General features: G+C 38.2%; 1 protein-coding gene across 1 annotated transcript in view; it reads left to right on the forward strand.

The window, feature by feature from the left end:
* The window catches only part of ska2 (spindle and kinetochore associated complex subunit 2), a 36,189-nt gene extending 18,664 nt beyond the window's left edge, over positions 1 to 17,525 (forward strand). The window contains exons 2-7 of the mRNA XM_073053160.1: positions 7,907 to 7,996; positions 8,626 to 8,802; positions 10,197 to 10,280; positions 12,090 to 12,129; positions 13,627 to 13,756; positions 15,970 to 17,525. Coding sequence (XP_072909261.1) covers positions 7,907 to 7,996; positions 8,626 to 8,802; positions 10,197 to 10,280; positions 12,090 to 12,129; positions 13,627 to 13,756; positions 15,970 to 16,105 — 657 coding nt within the window. The 3' untranslated portion in view covers positions 16,106 to 17,525. The remainder of the gene's footprint in view (positions 1 to 7,906; positions 7,997 to 8,625; positions 8,803 to 10,196; positions 10,281 to 12,089; positions 12,130 to 13,626; positions 13,757 to 15,969) is intronic.
* The last annotated feature ends 6,544 nt before the right edge of the window (positions 17,526 to 24,069 follow it).

The following is a 24,069-nucleotide window of genomic DNA, read 5'->3' on the forward strand; positions in this document are numbered from 1 at the left end:
GCCTGGCCTGCTGTGTTCTACCAGCATTTTGTGTGTGTTACTCTACAAAGATACAGCTTTCTTTCTGTAACACTTCTCAATATCACTATAAATTCTATGCTTAAATCACTGAAAATAAGATAAAACCTATAGCTTTTCTGTCTTTTGGAATGAGAGCAGGTGTTGATCTGAGGTTTGTAATGGGTCTTGAGAGCAGTGCTTGCATTATTTCCCAGGAATATGTGGTAGGTTTAGCTGAAAATATTAAGTGACATAGCCCGAAGTTTGGTGTTATCCATTACCACACAGTTTTTAATGGAGTTTGATCTTGGAATCCAAGCCCTGGTGTTGTTCACCTTTATCTGTTTCCAAAAGGGATCTCTATTCAGCCCTTTTGGAGAACAGAAGCACAGTGTTAGATTCCTCCAAAGGGTATATTCTAGAACCTGCTCAACTGGTTCTAGGGATGCATTAGATAGAGATAGTTTGATACTTTATTGACCCCAAAGAAAATTGGTGTCACTGTAGCATTACAAGTGCACAGAGCTACAATATTAGAAGAGAAATAAGAAAGAATAAAAAAATAATTTGCCTCAAACAGTCTACCAGGAGGGGGTCATAGGTTGAATCATTATAGAGCCTAATGGCCAAGGATAAGAATGACCTCATAGTGCTCTTTGTAGCAACACAGTTGTCTTAGTCTGTTACTAAAAGTGCTCCTCTGTTCAGTCAAGGTGGCATGCAGAGGATGAGAAACATTGTCCAGGATTTTCTGCAGGGACCTTTGTTCTACCACAGCCTTCAGTGTGTCCGATTACTCCAAAGGACCCCAGTCTCCTCAGGAAGTAGAGGCAAATTAATACCGGAAGAGATGAGTATTTTCTGTTGTAATCTGAGTGGAGCAGATCAAGTTTGCTGTTGAACTCTTGGAAGATCTTGTGTCACAGGTAAACAGTTCTAATGTAAAAACAGAACAATGCAAGTATTTTTGTGGAGCAAGGCAGGGTAATTCGTAAATTAATTGATTCCTTGAAAATTGGGGAAACATTGGATTAGAGAGACTGCTGTTGTTTTGTGGTTTTATTTGCTTAAACATCAAAACTTTGGAAGCATTATCCCCTTCTGCATTGTATCAAGGGAGACCTGGGTTTCAATTTCAAATAATAATTGGATCGGCCCTGAACATTTGGTTTTCCAAAAGCACTAACTTTTTTTTGAATAATTGAAGATTACTGAATAATTTATATTTTGTATTATGCAGAACCCAAGAAGAGCAACATAAATGGCTTTGTCTAATTAAAAGAGATTTCCTGTTCTTGCATGTCACAATGTAATAAAGTTGATTTAGAATAAATTTGGCTAAGATCAGTAATTAAGAACCTTGGTTTCTTTAAGCGTTTATAGGTGTTGTATCAATGAAAGTTGTTTTATAGCAGCTATGAGTATATGAACTAATTGAAAGGTATGAGTTAAAGTTTTTAATACTGATTAATTTTAATTGGCATCTTGTTTGGCAGTAGATGACCTGTTCAGAGTTAGTAGTAGTCTGCTCTTTACCAACCAAAACCTGATGATAGCTGTTTTATTAACTAGTAGATCAACAAACCAACTTAATGTTTTTTTTCCCTACGTTTCTGGCTTTATTTCAAAATATGAATTATTGGTTTAGTAAAGTCTCAGCACCATTGATCACATTCTGCTTATTTGGAGTGTAAACATGGATGTTTTGCATCTTTCTGATGCTTATGCCAATTCATTAAAGGAAACTTTTCGTAGCATTAGTTAAGTCCAAATATCTACTTTATATAGCTTGATCTACAAGTAGGGCTGTTTACTCTTGAGCTATTTGATTTGGGGTTCACGTCCAATTTAGGATGTGAGATTTGGGTTGGAGGTTAAATGGGGAATGATGTTGGCATTTATTCCAGAGGATGCAATCAGTTAAAGTACTGTCGGCCCTCCTTATCCGCAAGTTCCGCATGCGTGAATTCAACCAACCGCGAATCGAGAAAACCCAGAAGTGCTCTTCCAGCACTCGTTCTGCAAGCATGTACAGACTTTTTTTTTCTTATCATTATTCCCTAAACAATGCAGCATAACAATTATTTACATGGCATTTACATTACTTGTAATACCTAATGCAATATAGAGATGATTTAATGTATACAGGAGGATGTGCGTAGGTTATCGTGGATCGGGATCGAAAAAAATCAGAAGTTCTCTTACTAAGCGAACAGCTACATCCAGTATTATTTAGCGTCAGTCAAATGTTTGTCTTAGTGGATAGTATATATTTTACCTTTCTGTGCATATAAAACACTTCAGAAACGTATGTATTTCAATAATTAAACCACTGCGTTGCTTTGAAATGATTGTAGCTTTCATCAGGGCAGGGCCTTTCTCACTTTATCCTTTAAAATTGTTCCGATCGTTGACCGACCGTAGCCTAACGCTTTTCTAATGACCGATGGTGCTTCACCTCTTTCCGATTGCTTTAATATTTCCGCTTTATTTTCAATTGTGATCGCGATTATTTTCGTGAACAGAAACACTGTGGATTCAGAGCTCTACTGGGTCCTAAAGACCACCGCTCTAAGCCAGGTTAAATAAGGTGAGGGGTTCCACTAGGTCCTAAAGTCCACTGTACTGAGCCAGTTTAAATAAGGGACTTGATCATCCACGTTTTTTGGTATCTGCGAAGGGTCCTGGAACCAATCCCTCGCGGATAAAGAGGGCCGACTGTATTGAGGAATCTTTAGTAACCATCTGAGTGGTCGTTCTGGGCCTTTATTTTTTGTTACCCAAAGAGATGCCTCCTTTAACAGTACTGCTCTGAAATACCCAACTCTTGTGTGTTTCTGTCATAGAACAATGTTTCTGCCATTTTCATGATGATACAATAATCTTGATACTGAAACTCGAATTCCAGGAATTCTGGGGGGCAGTGGGGTGGGGGGAAAATTTGTTAAATCTGGCTGGATAACTAAAGTGCATGTTGACATTTTGGTTTTTTTTGAATGGATGGGATGGCTGAACAGCTGTTCATACTCTGGGTCCTGTACTTCCTGCTAAATAACAATGGTATTTAATTTCTGTTCTGCTCATGTGAAACTCTGCCTGAGGTTTACCTACAGTAGCTCAAAATATTCTTTGTGGAAAATAATGAAAATAGATTTTGGCCTCAATTGTTTCCTGTTTTTCTGGAAGAGGAGGAAATCACAGCTGAAACCAATGAATGATTTTAATTTTATTATTGGATTCCTTTTCTGTGGAATGGAGTAAGTAATGTAGACTTTAATCGGATGCCCATCTTGATCCTTTCTCTTCTCCAGGACTCTGGGCCTGAGGTTTAGAAGAACTGTCAGACAAAATGATTACTAAAATTGCTTCTCTGGTTTACAAACATTTCCATTGTATTAATGACAAAAGTCTACTAGAGAATCATCCCTTAAACCCAAGTGTCATCTTAGGCCAGTTATAATATTTTCAAATGAAGCAAATTGTGGTTGAATAGTCCATTTAAAGACAGGAGCCGTAGTTTTTATTGAAATTGACTAAGGAATATTGCCCCTTTAAGTTTAAAATGCTGCGTTTTAGAAATTGAAATCTCAAAGAAAATGGTGGAAATCCTTGTACAAATACATTGTAGCATGCAACTTTCCTTTAGCGATATGATGCAAATATTTGCACCTGTCCAATTGCATAGGCTTGCAGCCCTTAAGGCATCAAACGCAAATGTGTCATCTCAAGTATACTTTGTAACTAAGTTTGTAGGGTTTCTGATCTGGTGATATCCTTTAATCAACATTCTGTCTATTCTTTAAGAATAAACAGTTGAATAATCTACCTGGGAGATTCTGGGAAAACCTACTTGCAAGTTTGTACAGTCAAGAAAGAAATGCTATCTGTATACTGTATTTCTGTGGGTTCATCTGTATCAAAACAGTGAGTTGTCCTTTGCCTTAATCTTTCTTGCTTTTGATTTGTGTTCTGTGTACTTAGTTTAATTTGAAAGATCTGAGAATGACATAATTCTTCACCTTTTTTTGATCTCCCGTGTATAATACTGTAATGTTCCCTGGACACTCCTTCAGGATGAGGGAGACCCAAAGCAGAACAAGAACAATGGCTTCCTTTCTTCACATTCCCTGACTGGAAGTTCTTTGCCAAGCAAAGAATGAGCTACCCAGGAGAATCTTATTTTTGAGATGTGCTCACATTCATGATGAGCATGGTACCACCATTTCAAAAATGTGTTTTGGGTCTTTTGAGGATATGTCGTGACAACAAATGGCCTGTGACTGAGGTGGGGGTTTGGAGTGTCTCGCACAGGCGTTGTATGTGTCAAAACATTACTGTTAATAAACAACCTTCTTCCTGTTCATAGAAGAAAGCTCAAATCCCACACCCAAGACTTGGTTTGGTTGCATTTCTGTGCTTTAGTATCATAGATTAATTTGAACTCTCATCTCGAGTGAATATAAAATATATGCTTTCAAAGATGAAATATAGGATGCTTATTACTGATTTGACTAGTCCATATTCATAGAAGAAGCTATTGTGTAACATGCAGTCCTTGACAGAAGACTCATTTGAATTCACTGGTAAGGGTATACTCTTAATAATAACAAATTTCATCCTCCTTTACAGCCTTCATCCAGTGTTACTGGCATTGAGAACAGCAGTACTTTCATCTGTCTGCTTTGCCATTGAGGTCTTTGATTTGGATCATGATTTGTCAGGAGCCCACCAAACCATTTGCCATTACAACCACATGTGAAGCATTCAACAGTTCTCGACTCTAGCTTTCATTCATACTTCATCAAATTTGTGGCCTGTAGAAGTCCACATTTGGTCTAGCTTTGTTTTATTATTGTAGTTGGAGAACTTGTTATTGCAAATTGTTCACTGTATTCTATGCATTTCAAGTGTTTAATTTAAAAAGATATTTCATCGGATGTGAAGCCTTCCTCGAATACTGTATAAAATTGTCTCTCTTGTACATTGTGTTCACTTGTAACAGGTGAACTCAGTCTGGTCACTAAACAGCAGCTGAGTTGTATTTCTGCCACAACTGAAATGAGTTACCAGTCATAGGTTACTGCAGCGAGGGTACTTGAAACTTGCTTGTCCACTGGGATAGGAGAATGATCCAGAATTCCAGTACAATACTTCGCATGTCAAGGAAATGCATTTTTGAAGGAGAAATAGAACGTATTCACTTGCTAGGGAAATTATACAATTCACAGCTTAAGTTGGAATTCTACAAATGGGAGTGAGTCTCTGGATAGTTAAAATGAAGAAAAAAAAAGGTGTTTAGCGAACAATAAATTTTATGACAGAAGTTCCTTAGGGCTTTCACTAGTTTAAATGCTGGCAGATTAACTACATGTCTGTGGTTCCACGAATACACTTGAGGGCATTAGGCATCAACAGAAAAATGTGACTGGCAGGCACTGACATGTTTTACTGTTGACTCCTAATAAGTTCATTCTTGGCTAGGAGGCTGCATAACTTTTTGAGCAGCTTAAGTTTAATAATTGTATTTTTAGATTGTTGTCAATGTCATGGATATTTAAGACACTGACATTAAGTTATTTTTATTCACATCTGGGAAAAGTGTTAATGGTACAGTAGAATTTGTTTCCCATTTCTAATTACCTTCTGCTAAAGGTGGTGGGCTGCTATCCTGAAGTGCTGTTGATTCTCTCCAGGTATTTTAACTGTATTGTTAATGAGAAGACCCTTGATTTAGACTTGGCAATGGTGAAGGACAAAATACATATTTAAGAATGTAATTTGACCCTTTTCTACTTGCCTGTGGTGGTATTTCCATCCACCACCTGCCCCTGTTGTTGGTGGATATGCTGTTGAAGTAGCCTTGAGTAACAGTGGTACATTTTGTGAATGGTACACATGACAGCCATGCCAGTTTTGTTTTAGGGGATTAAATCTTTAGGATTAATCTGTAGCCAGTAAAGCAGGCTACTTTTTGGAAGGTCTTGAGATGCACTCATTTAGGTAAGTGGAGTATTCTTTCATGCTGATGTTGCTCATTAAAAGTTCTGGAAATTGGAGTCTGAGCTCCTTTTAGCCATTATATCTATGGCTGGTTCATTTTGGGTTCCTTTGAACATTCATACAATCCTGGCTGTTAATGACCAGTGCCTTGCTATTGAGATAGAACAACAAAGGTTGGTGAGTAAACTATCATCATTACTTGGCGTTGAGATTAGTATCTGGATAATATCCAAGTTGTTTCTGTGCAAGTTGATGTTGGATGCATCAATTTTTAGTCATTTAATGGAAGGCAATCGATGAAGTTGATGGCCTAAAGCAGAGGCGATTGGCATACAATATTAACTTCCTAATGCTAGATATCACCAGCCAGTGGATAGTTTTATCCAGGCTGTCTAATGCAAAATTTGTCATTAAGGGTGCATTTTGGGCATTTTCACCCTACCTCTAGAACTTAGCTTTAATCTCTGCTTGGATCCCAAATATCTGGGCAAAATTTAGATTTGAGTTTTGTGAATGGGTCCTGCTTAATAACTGTTGGTACAGCCTGTCACCTTGTGGCTGAGTTGGTGCCAGTGTTGAAAATACTGGGAAAAGAAACATTGTATTCAGACACAGTTACTTTTGTAGGCTGATAAATTTGCGACATTAAAAAAAAATAGACACGAGTGAACAAAGAGTTATGGGCTACTTTGGAGAGAATGACTAGATTGACTATGAGTACATTAAAAGGTTATCACTTATTGTGGGTCAAAGTGCATGTACTGTGCTGTACTATTCTGTTCTATAATACCATAACGACATAGCAGGATTAGACAATTTTGCCCTGCTCTGTCATTCAACCATGGTTGATTTGTTTTCCCTCTCAACCCTATTTTCATCTTCTGCCTATTTCTTTTGATGCCAGGACAAACCAAGAACCTCTCAACCTCCACTTTAATTATCCTCAATGACCTTACAGCCATTTGTAGCAATGAATTCCACAGATTCACTGCCTGTTTGGCTAAAGAAATTCCTCCTCATCTCTGTTCTATCATATATTGCCCTTTCATTCCCACAATCATTCTGTTAAACCTTCTCTGGACACTCTCTAATGGCAGTACATTCTTGGATATGGGGCCCAAAACTGTTCATAATACTGCAAATTTTGTTGTTTCCCAAGCACCATAGTAATAGTGACTACATTCACTTCTATCTCTGATGCTCTCAAATTTCTGGCTTGCTGCTGGTGTCTTCTACATTGAAGGCTAAAGGCAAAATACTTGTTCAATTTGTTCACCATCTAGTATCTTCAATACTAACCAGGGATTTGTCTGAGTATGTAGCATTTGGTTCTTTGGCAAAGAAGTGTGAGGGATTATTAATGGGTTATAATTTTAACCTCTTGTGTCATCAATTCATTGGCTGAAGTCCAGTTCCAGCCAGTATTATACCTGCAAATCCATTGCAGTATTAAATGAAATCTTCAAGATTGGATCATGCCAGATGAGGCAGTTCATGATAAAATTTCTGCTCGTTTAATTGGTGTATTGATTAGATCAGTTGAAGAGATGACTAGCAACTTGATTTGAACCACTTTTCCAGTTGCTAAATCTGCATGTCTTGCAAGCAGTGGGGCTTTAATGCAACATGATTTCAAAATTATTTTTTAAATTGCCATTCCATTTTGTTTTTGAAATGCTCATGGATTTCAAGTCACTGGATCTACTGAAGTCATCTTGAAGAGAAGTTGTCAAGTTGAATTCTTGCTGGTCTGGTGTTTTAAGGACCCTGTAGAATTAATTTGGTACACGCAGCAAGAGATATAATCCCTCATACAGTGGTTGTAGATGGTCTGTTGGGTGAGGAGACAGTAATGGCAGCAAAGCCATTTTGGTATTTTTAAATGTTATTTTTTCCTTCTATTTAGTTCCAGAAGGCAGAGTCTGATCTGAATTATATTGAACACAAACTAGAATTTGAAATTGTGAATAATCTTCCAGAGAACAGAACACAACAGGTACTGTAGTTGTCTTACCAAGTGTTAATTGTGGGGGAGTCATTCTACTTTGCTGATTTTCTGTAGACTACTTCATTTTCATTTGGTTTTATTTTGTAAATATTTGCCTTTTCAAATGAAAAGGAGTGTCCTTGGCAAATGGCAACAGATTACAAGCCTGAATCCAACAAAGTGTATCAGTTGTTTAATGTACTTGCAGTGTTAACCTGGCAATCCTTCGGTATTTCATAAACAACATATTTTCATAGGTTCAAGTGCATGTCCTGACAAGAAGCTATACTTAATTGTAAAATGTCCTGAAGCACTAGCTTTAACCGATTTGCTGTATATATTTGATGTTCTTTCATATTTTTAAAAATGATGTGTTTGTCATCAAATTGAAAGGGCAAGTTTTCTTTTATTAATTTGCTGCTTTTCTGTAGCCATGTGAAATCTAAAGAACTTTGTGAAGTTGGGGTTCCCTGATCTGTATCAACTCAAAAACATCAGCCCTTTGTAACAGTGCTTTATTTTTTTTCTCCCTATCTTTGATCTCATCAGGTTACAACGAAATCCCCAATGTTATGTGATGCCTTTATGTAATACAGACTGGGTAATTGTACCTTTTACATTTTGGACCCATGTTGTAGGAAAATCCAATCAAACTGCTAGAGCAACTGAAGGTAATAAAGTCACGGTATCGTGAGTTATGTGAAGAAGCAGATCGGATCGCAATAGAGCGTAAAGAATCAGTAGACTTCATCCGTACAAAACTTGCCACCACATTGCAGTTAGTACAAAAGCTGCAGAGTCAAAGTGACCTGAAGGTAACTCTTTGTAATCTTCTCTTAAGATTGACCTTATTTTGGGAGGTAGACAGTTTATAGAAAGATTGAACTTGAGCAGATAAGAGAAAGTCTGCAGATGCTGCAAATCAAAGCATCACACAAAATGCTGGAGGAACTCAGCAGGCCAGACGGCATCTATGGAAAAGAGTACAGTTGACGTTTCATGACGAAACCCTTCAGCAGGATTGGAGAATAAAAGATGAGATTTAAATGGCTGGAGGGGGAGTGTTAGGAGAAACCCAAGGTGATAGGTGAAACTGGGAGGAGGAGGGGTGAAGTAAAGAGCTGGGAAGCTGATTGGTGAAAGAGATAGAGGGCTGGAGAAGGGGGAGTCTAATAAGAGGACAGAGGCCCTGGAAGAATGAAAGGGGGGCGGGAAGGAAGAGAAAGAGTACCAGAGGGGAGGCAACAGGTAGGCTAGGAGATACGGTGAGAGCGAAAATGGGTTGGGGAATGGTGGGGGGCATTACCAGAAATATGAGAAATCTTTGTTCATGCCATCAGGTTGGAGGCTAGCCAGACGGAATATAAGGTGTTCCTTCAACCTGAGTGTGGCCTCATCGCAACAGTAGAGGAGGCTGTGGATTGACATATCAGAATGGGAAATAAAATTAAAATGGGTGACCACTAGATTACCTGCTGCTTCTGGTGGAGGGAGCGTAGGTGCTCGGCGAAGCAGTCTCCTAATCTACATTGGGTCTCAACAATATACAAGAGGCCACCACAGGAGTAGTGGATACAATAGATGACCCCAACAGACTCACAGGTGAAGTGTATTTTCACCTGGAAGGACTGTTTGGAACTCTGAATGGTAGTGAGGGAGGAGGTGTAAGGCCAGGTGTAACACTTGTTCTTCTTGCAAGGGTAAGTGGCAGGAGGGAGAGGTATGAATGGACAAGGGAGTCGCGTAGGGAGCGATCCCTGTGGAAAGTAGTAAGTGGGCTGGAGGGAAAGGTGTGCTTGATGTTGGGATCCAGTTGGAGATGGTGGAAGTTCCAGAGGATTATGTGTTGGATGTGGAATCTGGTGGGGTGGTAGGTGAACTAGAGCAAGATATTTTTGTCCTTTGGAAAAGAAATTGCATTGCCACTCAGTGTTGCATAAATTGTGAGAATTTGGTATAATGTTTTGGCAGGTGTAACCTGACCTTGTTTTTTTATTTATTTTGTTTAACTGACAATAACATGTGTTTGTATTGCACCTTTTATGATGGAAAATTTTAAAAAATGAAAAAGCGAAACTTAAGAATGGAATTCCAGAGCTTTACTGGTGAAGCGCACCCAAGATGTTCAAATAAACAACACAGAAAAATAAAATCCAGAATGTGAAATCTATTTATATCAACATTTGGTTGGCTTCTTTAATTTTACCAGTCCTGTCCCCTGACAGAAGATGAGCAATGGGCTATACAGAATGTTATGAAGTCAGAGACTTTGCATGGAGTAGACCCGTGTGAGGTAAGCCGTGCTTTCTTGTTGTGCTGTTATTAATTGCTTACACCTTCCTTGATTGTAATTATTTAATTATTAGTTTCAGATGAATGTTTGGGGTAAAATTAACCTTTTTAAAAGGAGCTTTTTAAATTCTACTGTTTTATGGAGGTGGCTTAATTGCTGTTCACTTGATTTTGGACTTCTTCCAGCTATCGCTTCATTCAGACACTGGCGGTATCTGCAGTTAAATCCAGAAAATTTCTGACTAACTCCTCGGTTATATAAAATTCAAATGAACTAATCTGCTAATTTATCATTGCATAGGTTGGGGTGGATAGTTCTTATTTTGTAATATTTGATTTATCATCCTTGGTTCATAGGAAGTTACCTTCCTGTATTGAAACAGTGTCTGAATGTAAAAGTGTCCTGATTTTCAAAATCTGCAATGCTTACACTCATTTTTCTAGAGTTTGACTGTTCTTTCTGGGAGTAGCAAGTAACTTTGTGCAAATCTTTCTCTCCTCTTTTGGAGTGTTCCCATTTTGGGAGGGGGATGTTTTTCACATTTGTATTTTTGATCAGCAACTGAGTAGGTAATCAGTTCAGATTTTGGAATTGAATGCCAGATGTCTTAATGTTCAGTGGCATCACTGCTTGCAGGCACGTCCATATACTCATGAATCCTCAGTCTCAGTTGAAAGATGGGTGAGTTGGTGTGGAAAGTTTTTCTCCAGAACTATAGAGAAAGCCTTTTTTTTTTGTTAAAAGGGACCATGTTTTGCTAGACTCTGTTAAAATGCAATATAATCAATTTAAAATTTATAAATAACAGATTACAGAAAGGTGCCTCAGAGCACTGGTAAATAGTTTTATTGTTACATGTGCTGATGTGGTGAAAAGCTTGCAGTTTATACAGATCAATTCATTACAATAGTGCATTGAATTACAGAGAAAGTATGGTAGAATAATGAGATAAATTGTAATGTCAAGAGTCAATCCATTCGGAGACCATTCATTAAGGCTGATTTATACTTGTGCGTACGGGCTATGCCGCAGCCTACGCCATAGCCCTGATTTTCATTTCTGCATTGCTCTACGCTGTAGTGAGCATGCGTTGGTGTGCGCCAAAACGCTAGTTGGTGATGGGGTTTCTATGCCACTGAGTTTCTTCGCGAGAGATGTGGATGAGGGGATGCATTTCAAACATTTTCGCATGTCGGCAGGTAGATTTGATGATTTGGTTATCTATTTTGTATCGGTGTACGTACAGCCTACAAACTTGGTGGAGAAGCGGCAACGGGAAATGCGTAGGAGGAAATGTGATGCTACCAAGCGGACCAATCATAGTTGTTGCGGTCTGCGTTGCCGTGACGCGTGAGTAACTTTTCTGGAGAGGTGCACGTCACCCTACGGCATAGGGCACAGTGTAGGTACAGCGTAGGGTACACAATACCTACGGCATAGATGCGACACACAAGTATAAATCAACCTTAAGTCTTAACAACAGGTTAGAAGGTGTTGAGTCTGGTAATGTGTCCCTTCAGGTTTTTGTATCTTCTGCCCATTGAGGGATGGTGGGAGAAGGGAGGGAATGTATGAGATGGATGGTCTTTGATTCAGCTGGTTACTTTACTGAGGTAGTGAGAAGTGTAGACAGTTATTAGATGTGTGGGGCTTTGACTCTCTGTGGGTTCTTTCAATCACAGGCGGACTGGTTGCCATACTAAGCCACAATCCATCCAGATATTTTCGATGTGTACAATAATCAGTTGATTGGTGTAGCAAAACTATTTTGATTACTTTAATGAAACATAAATAATTGTACTTTGACAGGAATCCTGTGCAGTGCCTCAATCACCACAGCAGCTGGGAGGTAAGTATAGGGATAAAGTAATTAATTTTTTTTTAAATCATTGCAGCCAGATAGTTAACAATGTTCTCCAATTCCTACCCTTTCACTTCACCTCCCCTCCCCTGCCTCAATCCCAAACTCCAGGTATTAAGGAGAACTGTCCTAGAACTGTAACTTTCACCATGAAGATTTAAACTTTTTGCGTACTTCATTCATTCAGGTGTAGAATCAGGGAAGCCAATCCTGGTTTCTCAGTGACACAAAATGGCATGTTGTCTGGTTGAGTGCCAAGCTCTGCAGAGAATATTGGCTTAGGGTATTGGATATTCATGAGGCAGAAAACCACAAATAAATAAAATGGTGCAAGTTTTCCAGTTGTCTTTCTATTTTTTTCAACAGTGGAATTTGTTTTTCTGAATTACTAATTAATTTCTAAAATTAACTTTTTTGCATGAATGTGAAAGCCATACATTATTTTAATTTTGCAGCCTCCACATTAGTATTTCAGTTGCAGTAAAACTGATAATTTGCCATAGTTGGAAATCCTGACATTTCAGCATCTGGCTCACCAGGTGGTGATTGCTGTGCTCCCTTTCTCCTTGCTCGGGCTCTGGTGTGGCATTCCCTTGAAACTTAGCTGGTTCATTGCAATATTTGTTTGGATACTTTGTAACCATAAGTGTGTTATGGCAGTAACAAATATAATATCCAGTTCTCCATAAAATCTCTGTGTGGCACCAAAGTCCTGAGCATACTTCCTATTACTCAATGCTTTATTCTATTAAAATTCCATAGCTATTTTGCCAGTTCTCACACCACAACAGAGCCAACACTTGAGGTTGGAATAGTGACATGGAAACCAGAGGAAAATCCTTGCTCTATAGTAAACATTTTAGTATGCAGGGTACTGGTGAGGCTGGTTCTGGTCTCCATACTTGAGGAAGGCTTTGGAGGCAGTGCAGAGGAGGTTCACCAGATTGATTCCAGAGATGAAGGGGTTAACCCATGAGGAGAGATTGAGTTGCCTGGGACTATACTCCCTGGAATTCAGAAGAATGAGAGGGGATTTTATAGAAACATACAAAATTTTGAAAGGGATAGATAAGATAGAAGTAGGAAAGTTGTTTCCATTGTTAGGTGAGACTGAGACTAGAACTAGGGGACATTGCCTCAAGGTTCAGGGGAGAAGATTTAGGACAGAGATGAGGAGAAACTGTTTTTCCCAGAGAGAGGTGGATCTATGGAATTCTCTGCCCAGGGAAGCAGGTTGAGGCTTCCTCATTAAATATATTTAAGATCCATCTGGATAGATTTACATAGTAAGGGAATTAAGGATTATGGGGGGAAAAGGCAGATAGATGGAGCTGAGTTTACAGACAGATCAGCCATGTGCTCCTATTTATGTTCTAATAATATTTATCTGTACCATTAACTGATCGGTCAGGAGAAACCAAGGAAAGCTATACTCCCAACTTTACAGTTTATTTTTGATTAAAGCATTCAATACTTGTGTTTCAGGTGGGTTTGAACCGATCACTGAAGAGATGTTCATATCTGTGCCAAAAAATGTAAGGCAGGCTGCAAAACTTGTGAACTTGAACACACTTTACCAGCAGCTCTTTGACCACTTTGTAAAGAACAAAAATAGGTGAGGGCACAAATTTTAATGACTTCAGTTAAATTTTTAATATCTCTTGAATAACAGTAATAGATTTTTTGGATACAATAAACCTGAAAGCTTAAAATAAGATGGACAACTGCCTCTGTCATGGGCTTGAATCCTAAAGTTACTAATACAGAGGAAGTGGTTATATCATCTCTGGTTGGCATAAACCCAGCTGGTACCAGATTTTAGTGAATTCAAGGAGAAATGGATTTTCTGATGATCAACACATTAGCTATTGTCATTTGTTCTCTCTTGCTAGTACCCATCTGGCATTGGCTGAAACTTTTCATCCTAGTTTAGTGATGAGAATCAGTCTAATTTCTGTGCTGTCATTCTGCCTCTAGCAGTTTACTGCTTGGGAGGAAAAAATCTAAAATTTTACTCCAGTTAAATTTGTAGTAATGAGGTCATTATAATATAAAGACTGCATGCACTGTCCATCTTAACTTGTGTGTCTTTAAATTGTACTGAAATCAATGTCCTTTTGTCTGAAGTCAATTTTTGGGAAAATGGTGAAAACAACTGTATTCAAGTAATTTAAGCTAGAATTTGGTTGATGTATGCCATTCCAGGACATGCGAAAAGATAGAGGGCAAATTAGTCTTAATGACTGTGATATGGGATGCTCTGAGTGGGTAAGTGAAAGGGCTGTAGTGCTTATTGGGAGGAATGGTTTGGGGCATGAATCTGTTGACATGGAGTGTAAAATGACATTCAGGGCTCCAGGTTGGATGATGCAAGTGATTGGGTTTGGGGCAAGGAAGGATGCTGATTGAGCAAGAGTTGAGAGCATGGGGACTAGGAATGTTACTGTACAGGGCTTTTTGGGCAGATGGTGAATTAATTTATTAAGGGAAAGCTTATTGACTTTATTTTTACCCTGTATGTAATGACCAGAAATAGGTTTTCTGTGCTGTGAAAATCTGCCGCTTGACTAGAGCCTTTGTGCATTAGTGAGTCAAATTTATGAAGACCTGACCAAAATCATATTTGGTATTTTACAGTGCCCAATATTTCAATTTTTTTGTTTTTTCTTTGAAATTGAGCACATAGCACACAAATGTAGTGTAGTGCCATTCAGTTTCTAGGTATTCATCTTTTAGTTACAATTCTAAAATGGGGGATACAAATAGATATGGCCAATAATGTAGTACAGTTAGACGAGAAGCTAGACTGGACTGCCAACACAGATGCCTTGTGCAGGAAGGCACAGAGTCGACTGTACTTCCTTAGAAGGTTGGCGTCATTCAATGTCTGTAGTGAGATGCTGAAGATGTTCTATAGGTCAGTTGTGGAGAGCGCCCTCTTCTTTGTGGTGGTGTGTTGGGGAGGAAGCATTAAGAAGAGGGACGCCTCACGTCTTAATAAGCTGGTAAGGAAGGCGGGCTCTGTCGTGGGCAAAGTACTGGAGAGTTTAACATCGGTAGCTGAGCGAAGGGCGCTGAGTAGGCTACGGTCAATTATGGATAACTCTGAACATCCTCTACATAGCACCATCCAGAGACAGAGAAGCAGTTTCAGCGACAGGTTACTATCGATGCAATGCTCCTCAGACAGGATGAAGAGGTCAATACTCCCCAATGCCATTAGGCTTTACAATTCTACCGCCAGGACTTAAGAACTTTTTAAAAGCTATTATTAATGCTTTTTGAGATAGTGATTTAGATGCATATCATATTTTTTACTGAGTTAAGTATTGTATGTAATTAGTTTTGCTACAACAAGTGTATGGGACATTGGAAAAAAGTTGAATTTCCCCATGGGGATGAATAAAGTATCTATCTATCTATCCTGTGTGTACTAATTTTGCTCGTTTTCCTCCTCCCAAACTGGCACAATGGAATGATTTGTATTTTCCCTTGGATTCACACACTGGTCTGTTCGAATAAACAATATAGTAAAATAAAATCCAGAACCTGAAATCTATTTTCAAAAAATCTTTAATTGGTAATGTCACTAACTTCATATTTGGGAAAAAATATCTCCATAATGCGCTTGACTAGGAGTATTTGGCTGATAGCATAATGAAGGCAATCCAAGTTGAAACCTTCATAATTAAATTTCTGTGCTCAAATGTAGAGTATTTGTCTGGAACAGCAGTTGTGTGTGTAGCACTTTATTTTGAAGGCATTAAATGACATTTTAATGAAGGTATGACTTTTAGTTGACAACTTCTCTGTACATTATTCTTTCAGTTCTGCGCTGACTGTGATGCAGATGATGAAACTCAACATGAAGGCAACTGAAGCAGAGTTAAAAACACTTAAAGCTCTTGAACTCATTCAATTGGACAAAAAAGGACGTGTCCGTCTCTCCCTGTGTCATTCCTAGATTTGCCGGTCTTCTACCAAAGCAGTATTTGTACTTGATCTTGTCTGAATTAAGTGCAGATTTGTGGATGTCTGAACCAGCAAACTGAAAATAGGGTGCAAGAATCTGTTGAGGTGCTTCAGGAGCTAGTCTCCAAAGTATGGTGGACTTGATATTTAATACAGGGAATGGATATTTTAGTCTGGCAGCAGAATCACAAACTCATGAATTGTCAGGTTTTCAATGCTTATGGTTCCTGAAATTTGTATTGTTTGTATTTAAGAAACATTTATTGCCCTTGTGCCTAATTTTCAGGGAAATGACCTTTTTCTTGGAGAGTTTATCCCCCTGGCTACCAAACTGAGCATGCTGATCTTCTACGCAGGAGTATAGCTGTCACAAATCAGTAAATACAGTGGTTTTAATGAGCACTTTGTCTAGTAATTTAGATGATTGATGAAATGTACCATAAAATTCCAATAATCTTGTATTTAATAGTTTATAAATAATAAAGGTTAGTTGTCTGGTTGACATTTATCCAATGTGTGGCCAGGAACTCGAGTTGTGATATGGCTATGTTTGAGCAGGAGCCAGTGTTTGGAATGTATGTGTATTTCTGCTCCTTTAAATATCAACACGTTTACAGGAAAATGCTTTATACTACTATATAACAATTAGGATGGGATAGTAATGAGATCAGGAGTCTGGGATCACCAAAGACCCAAGTCTGTCAGATTGCTGGAGTTTTATTGCATTCTATATTAGATTTCCCACCACCCCCAGTGAGTTTAACTCCACCAGCTGAATGTGGCCTAGATAATTATGGGACCTGATCTAAAGATTATTAAATTGACTCGATAAATCTTAAAACAACAGAAAAATGATCAAGATCTGTTTCAATTCCATGATTTCTTTCCAGATGGAACATTATTGAATTTGTGTTGCTTTTGATAATGAAGTATACAGAATGCTTAAACAATGTACTTATGAAGAAAGGATATTTTGTCACTTTGAATAGATCTTGTCAGTTTTTGATGTTGAATAAAGTGGAATGAGATTGTAAAAATGCGTTGTGCGGTTATATTTGTGGTTTAAAAATGGCTGTACTGGGACTGGAGCATTCTTTTAGTTTGACTGCATTGTTTAAGTATCTCCAAGGTGGGTTAGCCAAATATTGGTGAGAGTGAAGACAGCCTGTCAGTGCTTGCCCAGGTGACTCCTGTCAACTCAATGCTTAGATCATACCTTTATTCCATTTTCGGTCATGATCCCAGACTTATCCAATTTTGGGACTTGAAGGTTATTCTACCAAATGGGAATGGCAGAGTGCGGTGTCAAACTGAAATATTTCCTTTGTGAAAATGAAGCAGGTTCCAGTAAAAACATACCCTTATTTCTGACATTAACAATGACTACATACTATTAAATGTTTTGCCCTGTACTTGAGTGCTTTTCTACCTTGTTATTGGCATATTGTTTATGATGTCAAATATGCAGAGGTACAATGGAAAATCTTGGTACTGAATGACATCCATACACTTTTCATTAAACAATACTGTATATTGAGGTAGGACAAGAACTACTGTTAATATATTAACTTAATATCACTGTTTTATTCCATGTGATAATAAAACAGTTCATAGCATTGCACTGCTTTGTTTTAAAATTGATTTGACTTGCAGGTTTGTATATAGAGCAGACTAGTAAAATCCAAGGAGTTGGGGGTATTAATAGAAGAATCTGATTGCTATATTGAAGTTTTATGTAACTCTTCACTAGAATTGTATGATTTCAGAGTACTTTTTTTGCAGGGGTTGGGAATGTTCCAGTGTAATTTGCCATGTTTCAGTGCCAAAGCCTTTGGTTTGGTTTGAACATCTGTTGATGGAGGAAATAAGTTACCTACATTTTGACATGAGTTTTATGTGTGTCAATAAGTGTGGGGGAGATGAGGGATTCTTCCAGTTTGGTAACCATGCATGTAAGTATCCAGTTTCAGCAACGTGTTAACCTCACTACTATGGGTGGTGATTTGTTAATTTTTTGTTGGGTGGGGTAGCGGTTGCTGCTACTTTTTTTTTCTGTGAGTGAGGGGGTTGGGACTGTTAGAAGAAGAAAGCCCTTAACTCCAAGTGGAGTCATCAGGACGCTGTTGTGACAGCCTTTTTTTTTAGCAGGCTTTCTTGTTTTTACGAGGCCGAGTTGCTAGCTCGACGCTCAACCTAGCACGGATGGAAAGCGTGCAAGGGAGCTGGCTGAATTTGAACTCTGGAGCCTTGGCTTGGAAGTCTGGCACTGATGCCACTATGCCACCAGCTGGCCTATTGGGATTGTTATTGTCGCTTTTTTTCAGAAGTGGGAGTGTCCTTTCATTAACATCCATGGCATTTCTGTATTTAATAGCTATCTGGAGTAGGCAAATAACAGTTGTATGTGCACACTTTGACAATAAAATTAATCTCTGAATCTCTCTTTCACTGAAAAGATGAAAAATACATTAATCTTTGCAAATTATGATGCATTTTAACATTGGCAGAGAATAGATGCAAACTTTTATTACATTTATAGTAACGTGCAACTTGTTTAGTGGCTAACAAACTTCTGATTCTATTCATAATGCCTTAGACCATGTACCAGTACCACAGTGCACCATTTGATTTATTATGCTTGGAAATCCAGTTTGAAGAAACATTTCAAGAACGTTAAGGGAATTATAAGCTCTTTGAACTCTGAAGGATGTTGTGTACTTGTACACTGTTCAGCTGAGATTTCTCCGCATGGTATTTGACATTCAATTGTTGCTTTATTTCAAGATGATGATCCTACCAAGAAGAAAAATAAATGACAATGTTGGTGATCCAGTTATCATCCTTTTTAACATGCTGTCCTTCTCATTGTTTGAGATAATATGCCCTTAAGTTAAATCCATTCAACAACTGTGCCAAGAAAATACTTGTCAGTTTGTCACTTTTCTAGTTCACTACATCAAAGTTTATTCATTTGACTTAATGTATTGAAAGACTTCACTAGATGTTTTCCCACGTGGAAAGATTATTTTTGAGTTGTGCCTTGTTGCAATCTATATAGCAATTACATTGGTTACATGCGCAGTTTTTTTATGTTTCAGCACTCAAAGTTTGAGGAGCAGATCTTTTTCAATCTTGACAGTAAGAGTAGTTTTGCTTTTGGTGCAAGGATCTACATTTTTGTCAAGGCAGCTACTCAGTAACTGAGTTGGAAAAGTTTAGTCTTGTATTTTCAGATTGCAAATGCCTTTACCTTACAAAGCTAAAAAGAATGGAGATAAAAGGTATTCTATGACAGCCATACCTGTGAGGCTGGGTCCAGTTTGTTCTTTCAATTGCTTTTTTATTGGAACTCTCACCTGTACTACCTGTAGATAAGATGGTAAAAGTTTGGTAAAGTTGCACATTTTCTGGACTTTTGCACTTACTGCCCCATTCCTCATCTTTCTGCCCTCTGATCATTAGTTTTACGTGTGCCATGAAATTAGCAACTGCTGTTTTCCTCTAATGAGTGATCTAAAACTTCCAAAGAGGGAAAAGGCCATGGGAAATTCTCGCCTGACCGCTTGCCTTGTACTGTGCCAAGTGATCATATACCTAAATGGTCTGTCCGGATACATCTTGGCACCATGAATCCTGCCCAATAAATCCCTATCAATAGCTCTAGTTTGGTAGTACGTTTAACAGGTTGCTGGAACTGGATGCTTGCATGTATGGTTACCAATCTGTGGAAGAATCCCTGATCTCCCCCATACATTTGGGGTAGTGTCTTATTAACTCCCTAAAGTCATGTTAATCAAGAATGAATCCCTAGGGAAATTGTCATAATTTGATAAAAGGGTATTGTTCAGTGAGAACTTCAGTAATTGGAGGGCTACATCCTGCTGAAGGGTCTTGGCCCAAAACATTGACTGTACTCTTCCATCGATGCTGAGTTCTTCCAGCATTGTGTGTGTGTGGCTATGGATTTCCAGCATTTGCAGATTTTCTCATTTGAAAATTGGCAGTGTGATTAATTCTAGTGCCGGGGGGTGGGGTGAGATATTCCAAGACTTCTGGAAATTTATTACTAGATGGATCAGGTGGGCAGCAAAATTGCTTGTGGAGTTTGAACAGAAATGATGTAATGCATTTGCAGAGAACAAAGGAGGAAAAGGAATATATAGTAAGTGCCTAGGTTACTGTGAAAAAAGGAAGTACATGTAACAATGTGTTGAAAGCACAGAAGTTTATCTCTGGCCAAACATGCTGTTTGCATGCTGGGCCTTGCTACTGATGGGGATGTTTTTGTAGCTTCTGCTTCCGTGATCAGTTTAGTCTGGTTAGAGATGGTAGAATCACCCAACCTGAAGTCTATCATCTGACTGTACATTCATACAACCAAATGAAACAATGTTACTCCGATCCACAATAAATAAATCACACAGTACATAAAACAAAACATTACCACAATGAGGTTAATAAAATAGAATTCAAAATGCATGCAGTGCACAACACAGGTAAACAGCTCACTGGAAAATAATGAGAGCTCGGTAGTGGCAGGGTATTTATTAGTCTTGCAGCCTTAGAAGAAGCTGTTACCTAGTCTGGCAGTCCTAGTCCTGAAGCTCCTTCATGATGGTTGTGCATCGAAGAGATTGTGGAACGGGCAGTAGGGATCCTCAACAATGCTTTGGGCCTTTTGTATACAATGCTCCTGGTAAATGTCACATGCATGGGGAAGGAGACTGTTGATTTGGTGTTTTTTACTATCCTCTGTAGGGTTACCAAACTCATATCTACTCCTGTATTGTGCTAGATTGGCTGAGGTTTTTTTACTCTGCTGCAGGGGTTCCCAACCTCTTATGCCATGGACCAATACCATTAACCCCTGGATTTGTATATATGTAGTCCTACTCTAAAGCTTCAGTAGGTTGGTATCTTATTTTTAGTGGTGATTGGTGCTTTCCCTGCATGCCCTTCTGCTAAAACTCCCTGAACTCTAGAGGGCTCAGAGCACTGGAAGAAAATGTAGCTAAATATGAAGGATTAACTTTATTTTCCTTTTACAATTACAGGAATGTTGTGTGTTGGTCAGGGTGTGGCATGCAACAAAAAAACATTCACCAATTATAAAGAATTATATTACAATTGGAGGTTAAAATCAGATATGGAATAAAACGTGCATGTGTATAAACATTTAAAGAACTGAAAGCAAGAAATTAGGCCAATTGGTTATTAGGATAATAGTGGAATCCACTGGAGGCAAGAGCAGGTATTTTGAAAATCCTAGAGTAATCAAGTGCAGTCAACATAGTTTTATGCAAAGAAAATTGTTTGATAAATGTGCTGGGGTTCTGAGAGACTATAACATGCAGTAGATAAAGGGAATTAGTACATATAGTATTGGCTTTCCAGAAGGCATTTAATAAGTGACACAATATGGTCTGAATAACAAAAGTTGGGATAAGCAGGTCAGCTGTAAGAACAAAGCAGACTCTTGACCATATGCTTTAAATATAGCAGTAATGGTACAATTGAATGGCTTGCTAGGTCACTTGAGCATCAAGCTATTAGTGGTTCTGGATTTGCATATAGGCCACACTAAGGAACTAGGTGTAGTTTACAGCAGTAGTTTCACTGTCATTACCAATGTTACTTATAAAATAAGTTCTTAATTGATCTTTGCCTGGCAGATGTAATAGATTTGAACTGATCTCCCATTTGGGTGCCCAGAAATCAAATACTACTTCCCCTTCAAACTGGGACAGTTTTTGGCAAAAATATCCCAACTTCAACTACCCTGGATATCTTGATGAAAACTACCAACTTTTAAGTGGGAGTTAGTTAACACGAAAAGTGAAGTTGAGTAATTGAAAGGATAAAACTAATCACAGAACTTGTGCAGGATGTCTTGTTTGATGTTGCTTTTCTAAAATTTGAGTATTTGGACACCTCAGTAAACTGACCTGTGATCACTCAGGAATATACCTACCATGTCTTAGAGACCACTGTTATACACTATCTGAATCTTATTGCAGATTAAACTTTTTCTTGCATAGAAGAACTGGGATTTGATCTCCAGCTATTGTCACACAATCCTGCATTCACTGTATTGATTGTTTTGCTCATAATGTGGGTTACGAGCAATGAATTTTTTTCTAACCTACATCTGTTACTATTTATAAAACCAACATTGCCTTCAGTTGGTTGAGCTACTGAAAGTTTAAAACAAAAGCCCAGACCTTTCCTCAAGTATTTAATTCTTGAAAGAATTGTTATCCAAATTGAGTCTTCTGCTTAGTGTTTTTCTAAACAGTTCTTACTTGTAATTGATGCACTTGTCCCTGATGTTTTGCCTGCTGTTGATTCTTTCTGTGCAGTTGTGTTGGTTTGGTTTCCAGTGCTTCCAGATTCTGCCTTTTGTAACATACTGTCAATGAAGGAATTAGTACATGATCTTACTGTGAACATTCAGTGTATTGGTTATCATTTATAGATACAGCCAACAACAAAAATCTAAATACCAAATTAATTTTATTATATGGCACCAATATTGTAAAACTAGCTGGCATTAGCGATTTAGTGTCATTAAAGACAATGTAGGTAGTCATTGAGCAATAGTAACTGGAACATCTTTTATGACAAAAGCTGCAGTGCTTAATTTTAAAAGTTTTTATATTGTACTGGGATTCTATCAAGTTTCTTCCCCTGAGTGGTAGAGTCTTCATTCAAATACTCGAGCACTTGAAATTGAGTTCTTGGGCATAGTTTAAATGCAACATGCCCATCCACTCAATGGAATCTGAGATGTTTGATGGGAAAATAAATTATGTGGAGTGTAAATTAGGTTGGTGCTTTGCACTGGTATCCAGGACAAATATAATCCTATTGTGAGGATGGGTCAGTGTTAATGAAAATATTGTTGCTGCTCTAACCGTAAGGCCTCTTCACTGGGTGCCTGGTTCTTGATTGTTTCTTCTTTTGATTGAACTGCAGATTCTATCATCTCTAAAATGCTGTCCAGTGTAGAATGAGCTCTAAGGAAAAGCATAACATTAAATTAGCTTTGTACATTGCTACTGAAATTGATATCCCAGTTCTTAAGAAAATACTGTCAGGAATTTTTTCTTTGTAAAAATGGAGTTGTTGAGTAGTAGGGAGTCAAAATGTCAGTCCAAGCATTTAATGGGTTAAATCTCTCAACTGTAGATGATCTTGGGTGGAATAAATTGGAAAAGTTCCAGTTCTTCCAGTATTTGACAGTGAAAACTTGTCATAAATTCCAGAAGGCTGACTGGAGAGGGAGTGGTAAATTCATACTTGTGCATTATAAGGCATGCTTGATGTTTGGATTAAGACAAGATTGGTGGGTAAAGCAAATGGATGTTTTGCCCTGTTCTGCCCCAGTAAGTTAGAAAATGGTAATGCATGCAGGTTGTTCCATGTTTTCATGCTTCATTTTAATGGAGGACCAACATTAAAACAAATCAATATGGGCTGCCCGCTGGTTATGAATATCACTTAAGGACTCTGTTAGGAATGAACTCTCAATATTAAATTTACAAATTGAACATACATTTGTTTCTATGAAAGACAGTTTCCTCTCTCCATTTTTAGTTTCTGTTCTCTGATTAGTCTTCCGTGCTGTTGATCCTATTCATTACAATACTGGTTACTATATCAAGTGATGTTTGTGTCTTTCCCAAAGATTTCACAAAATGTATTTTGTGTATTGCAGACATCAACTTGTGTCTGAAAACAAAATAGAACCCGTTTGTAAATCAGGTGGCCTACAGTCAATGGAATGCTGTGAAAAGTGACCAGTTCACATTGTATGAACAAAGTTGATAGCAAAATCTGTTTGTCTTGCTTTGTAGCTAGGCGAATCCTATGTGGGAATGGCTGGCTGTATCTTTGTAAGGTAACCTGGTTTGGTAGATGAAGTAATAAAATAGACTGAAAAAGGTATTGTATGTC

This window comes from Hemitrygon akajei, chromosome 8, assembly GCF_048418815.1.
Source record: "Hemitrygon akajei chromosome 8, sHemAka1.3, whole genome shotgun sequence".
Classification (NCBI taxonomy): domain Eukaryota; kingdom Metazoa; phylum Chordata; class Chondrichthyes; order Myliobatiformes; family Dasyatidae; genus Hemitrygon; species Hemitrygon akajei.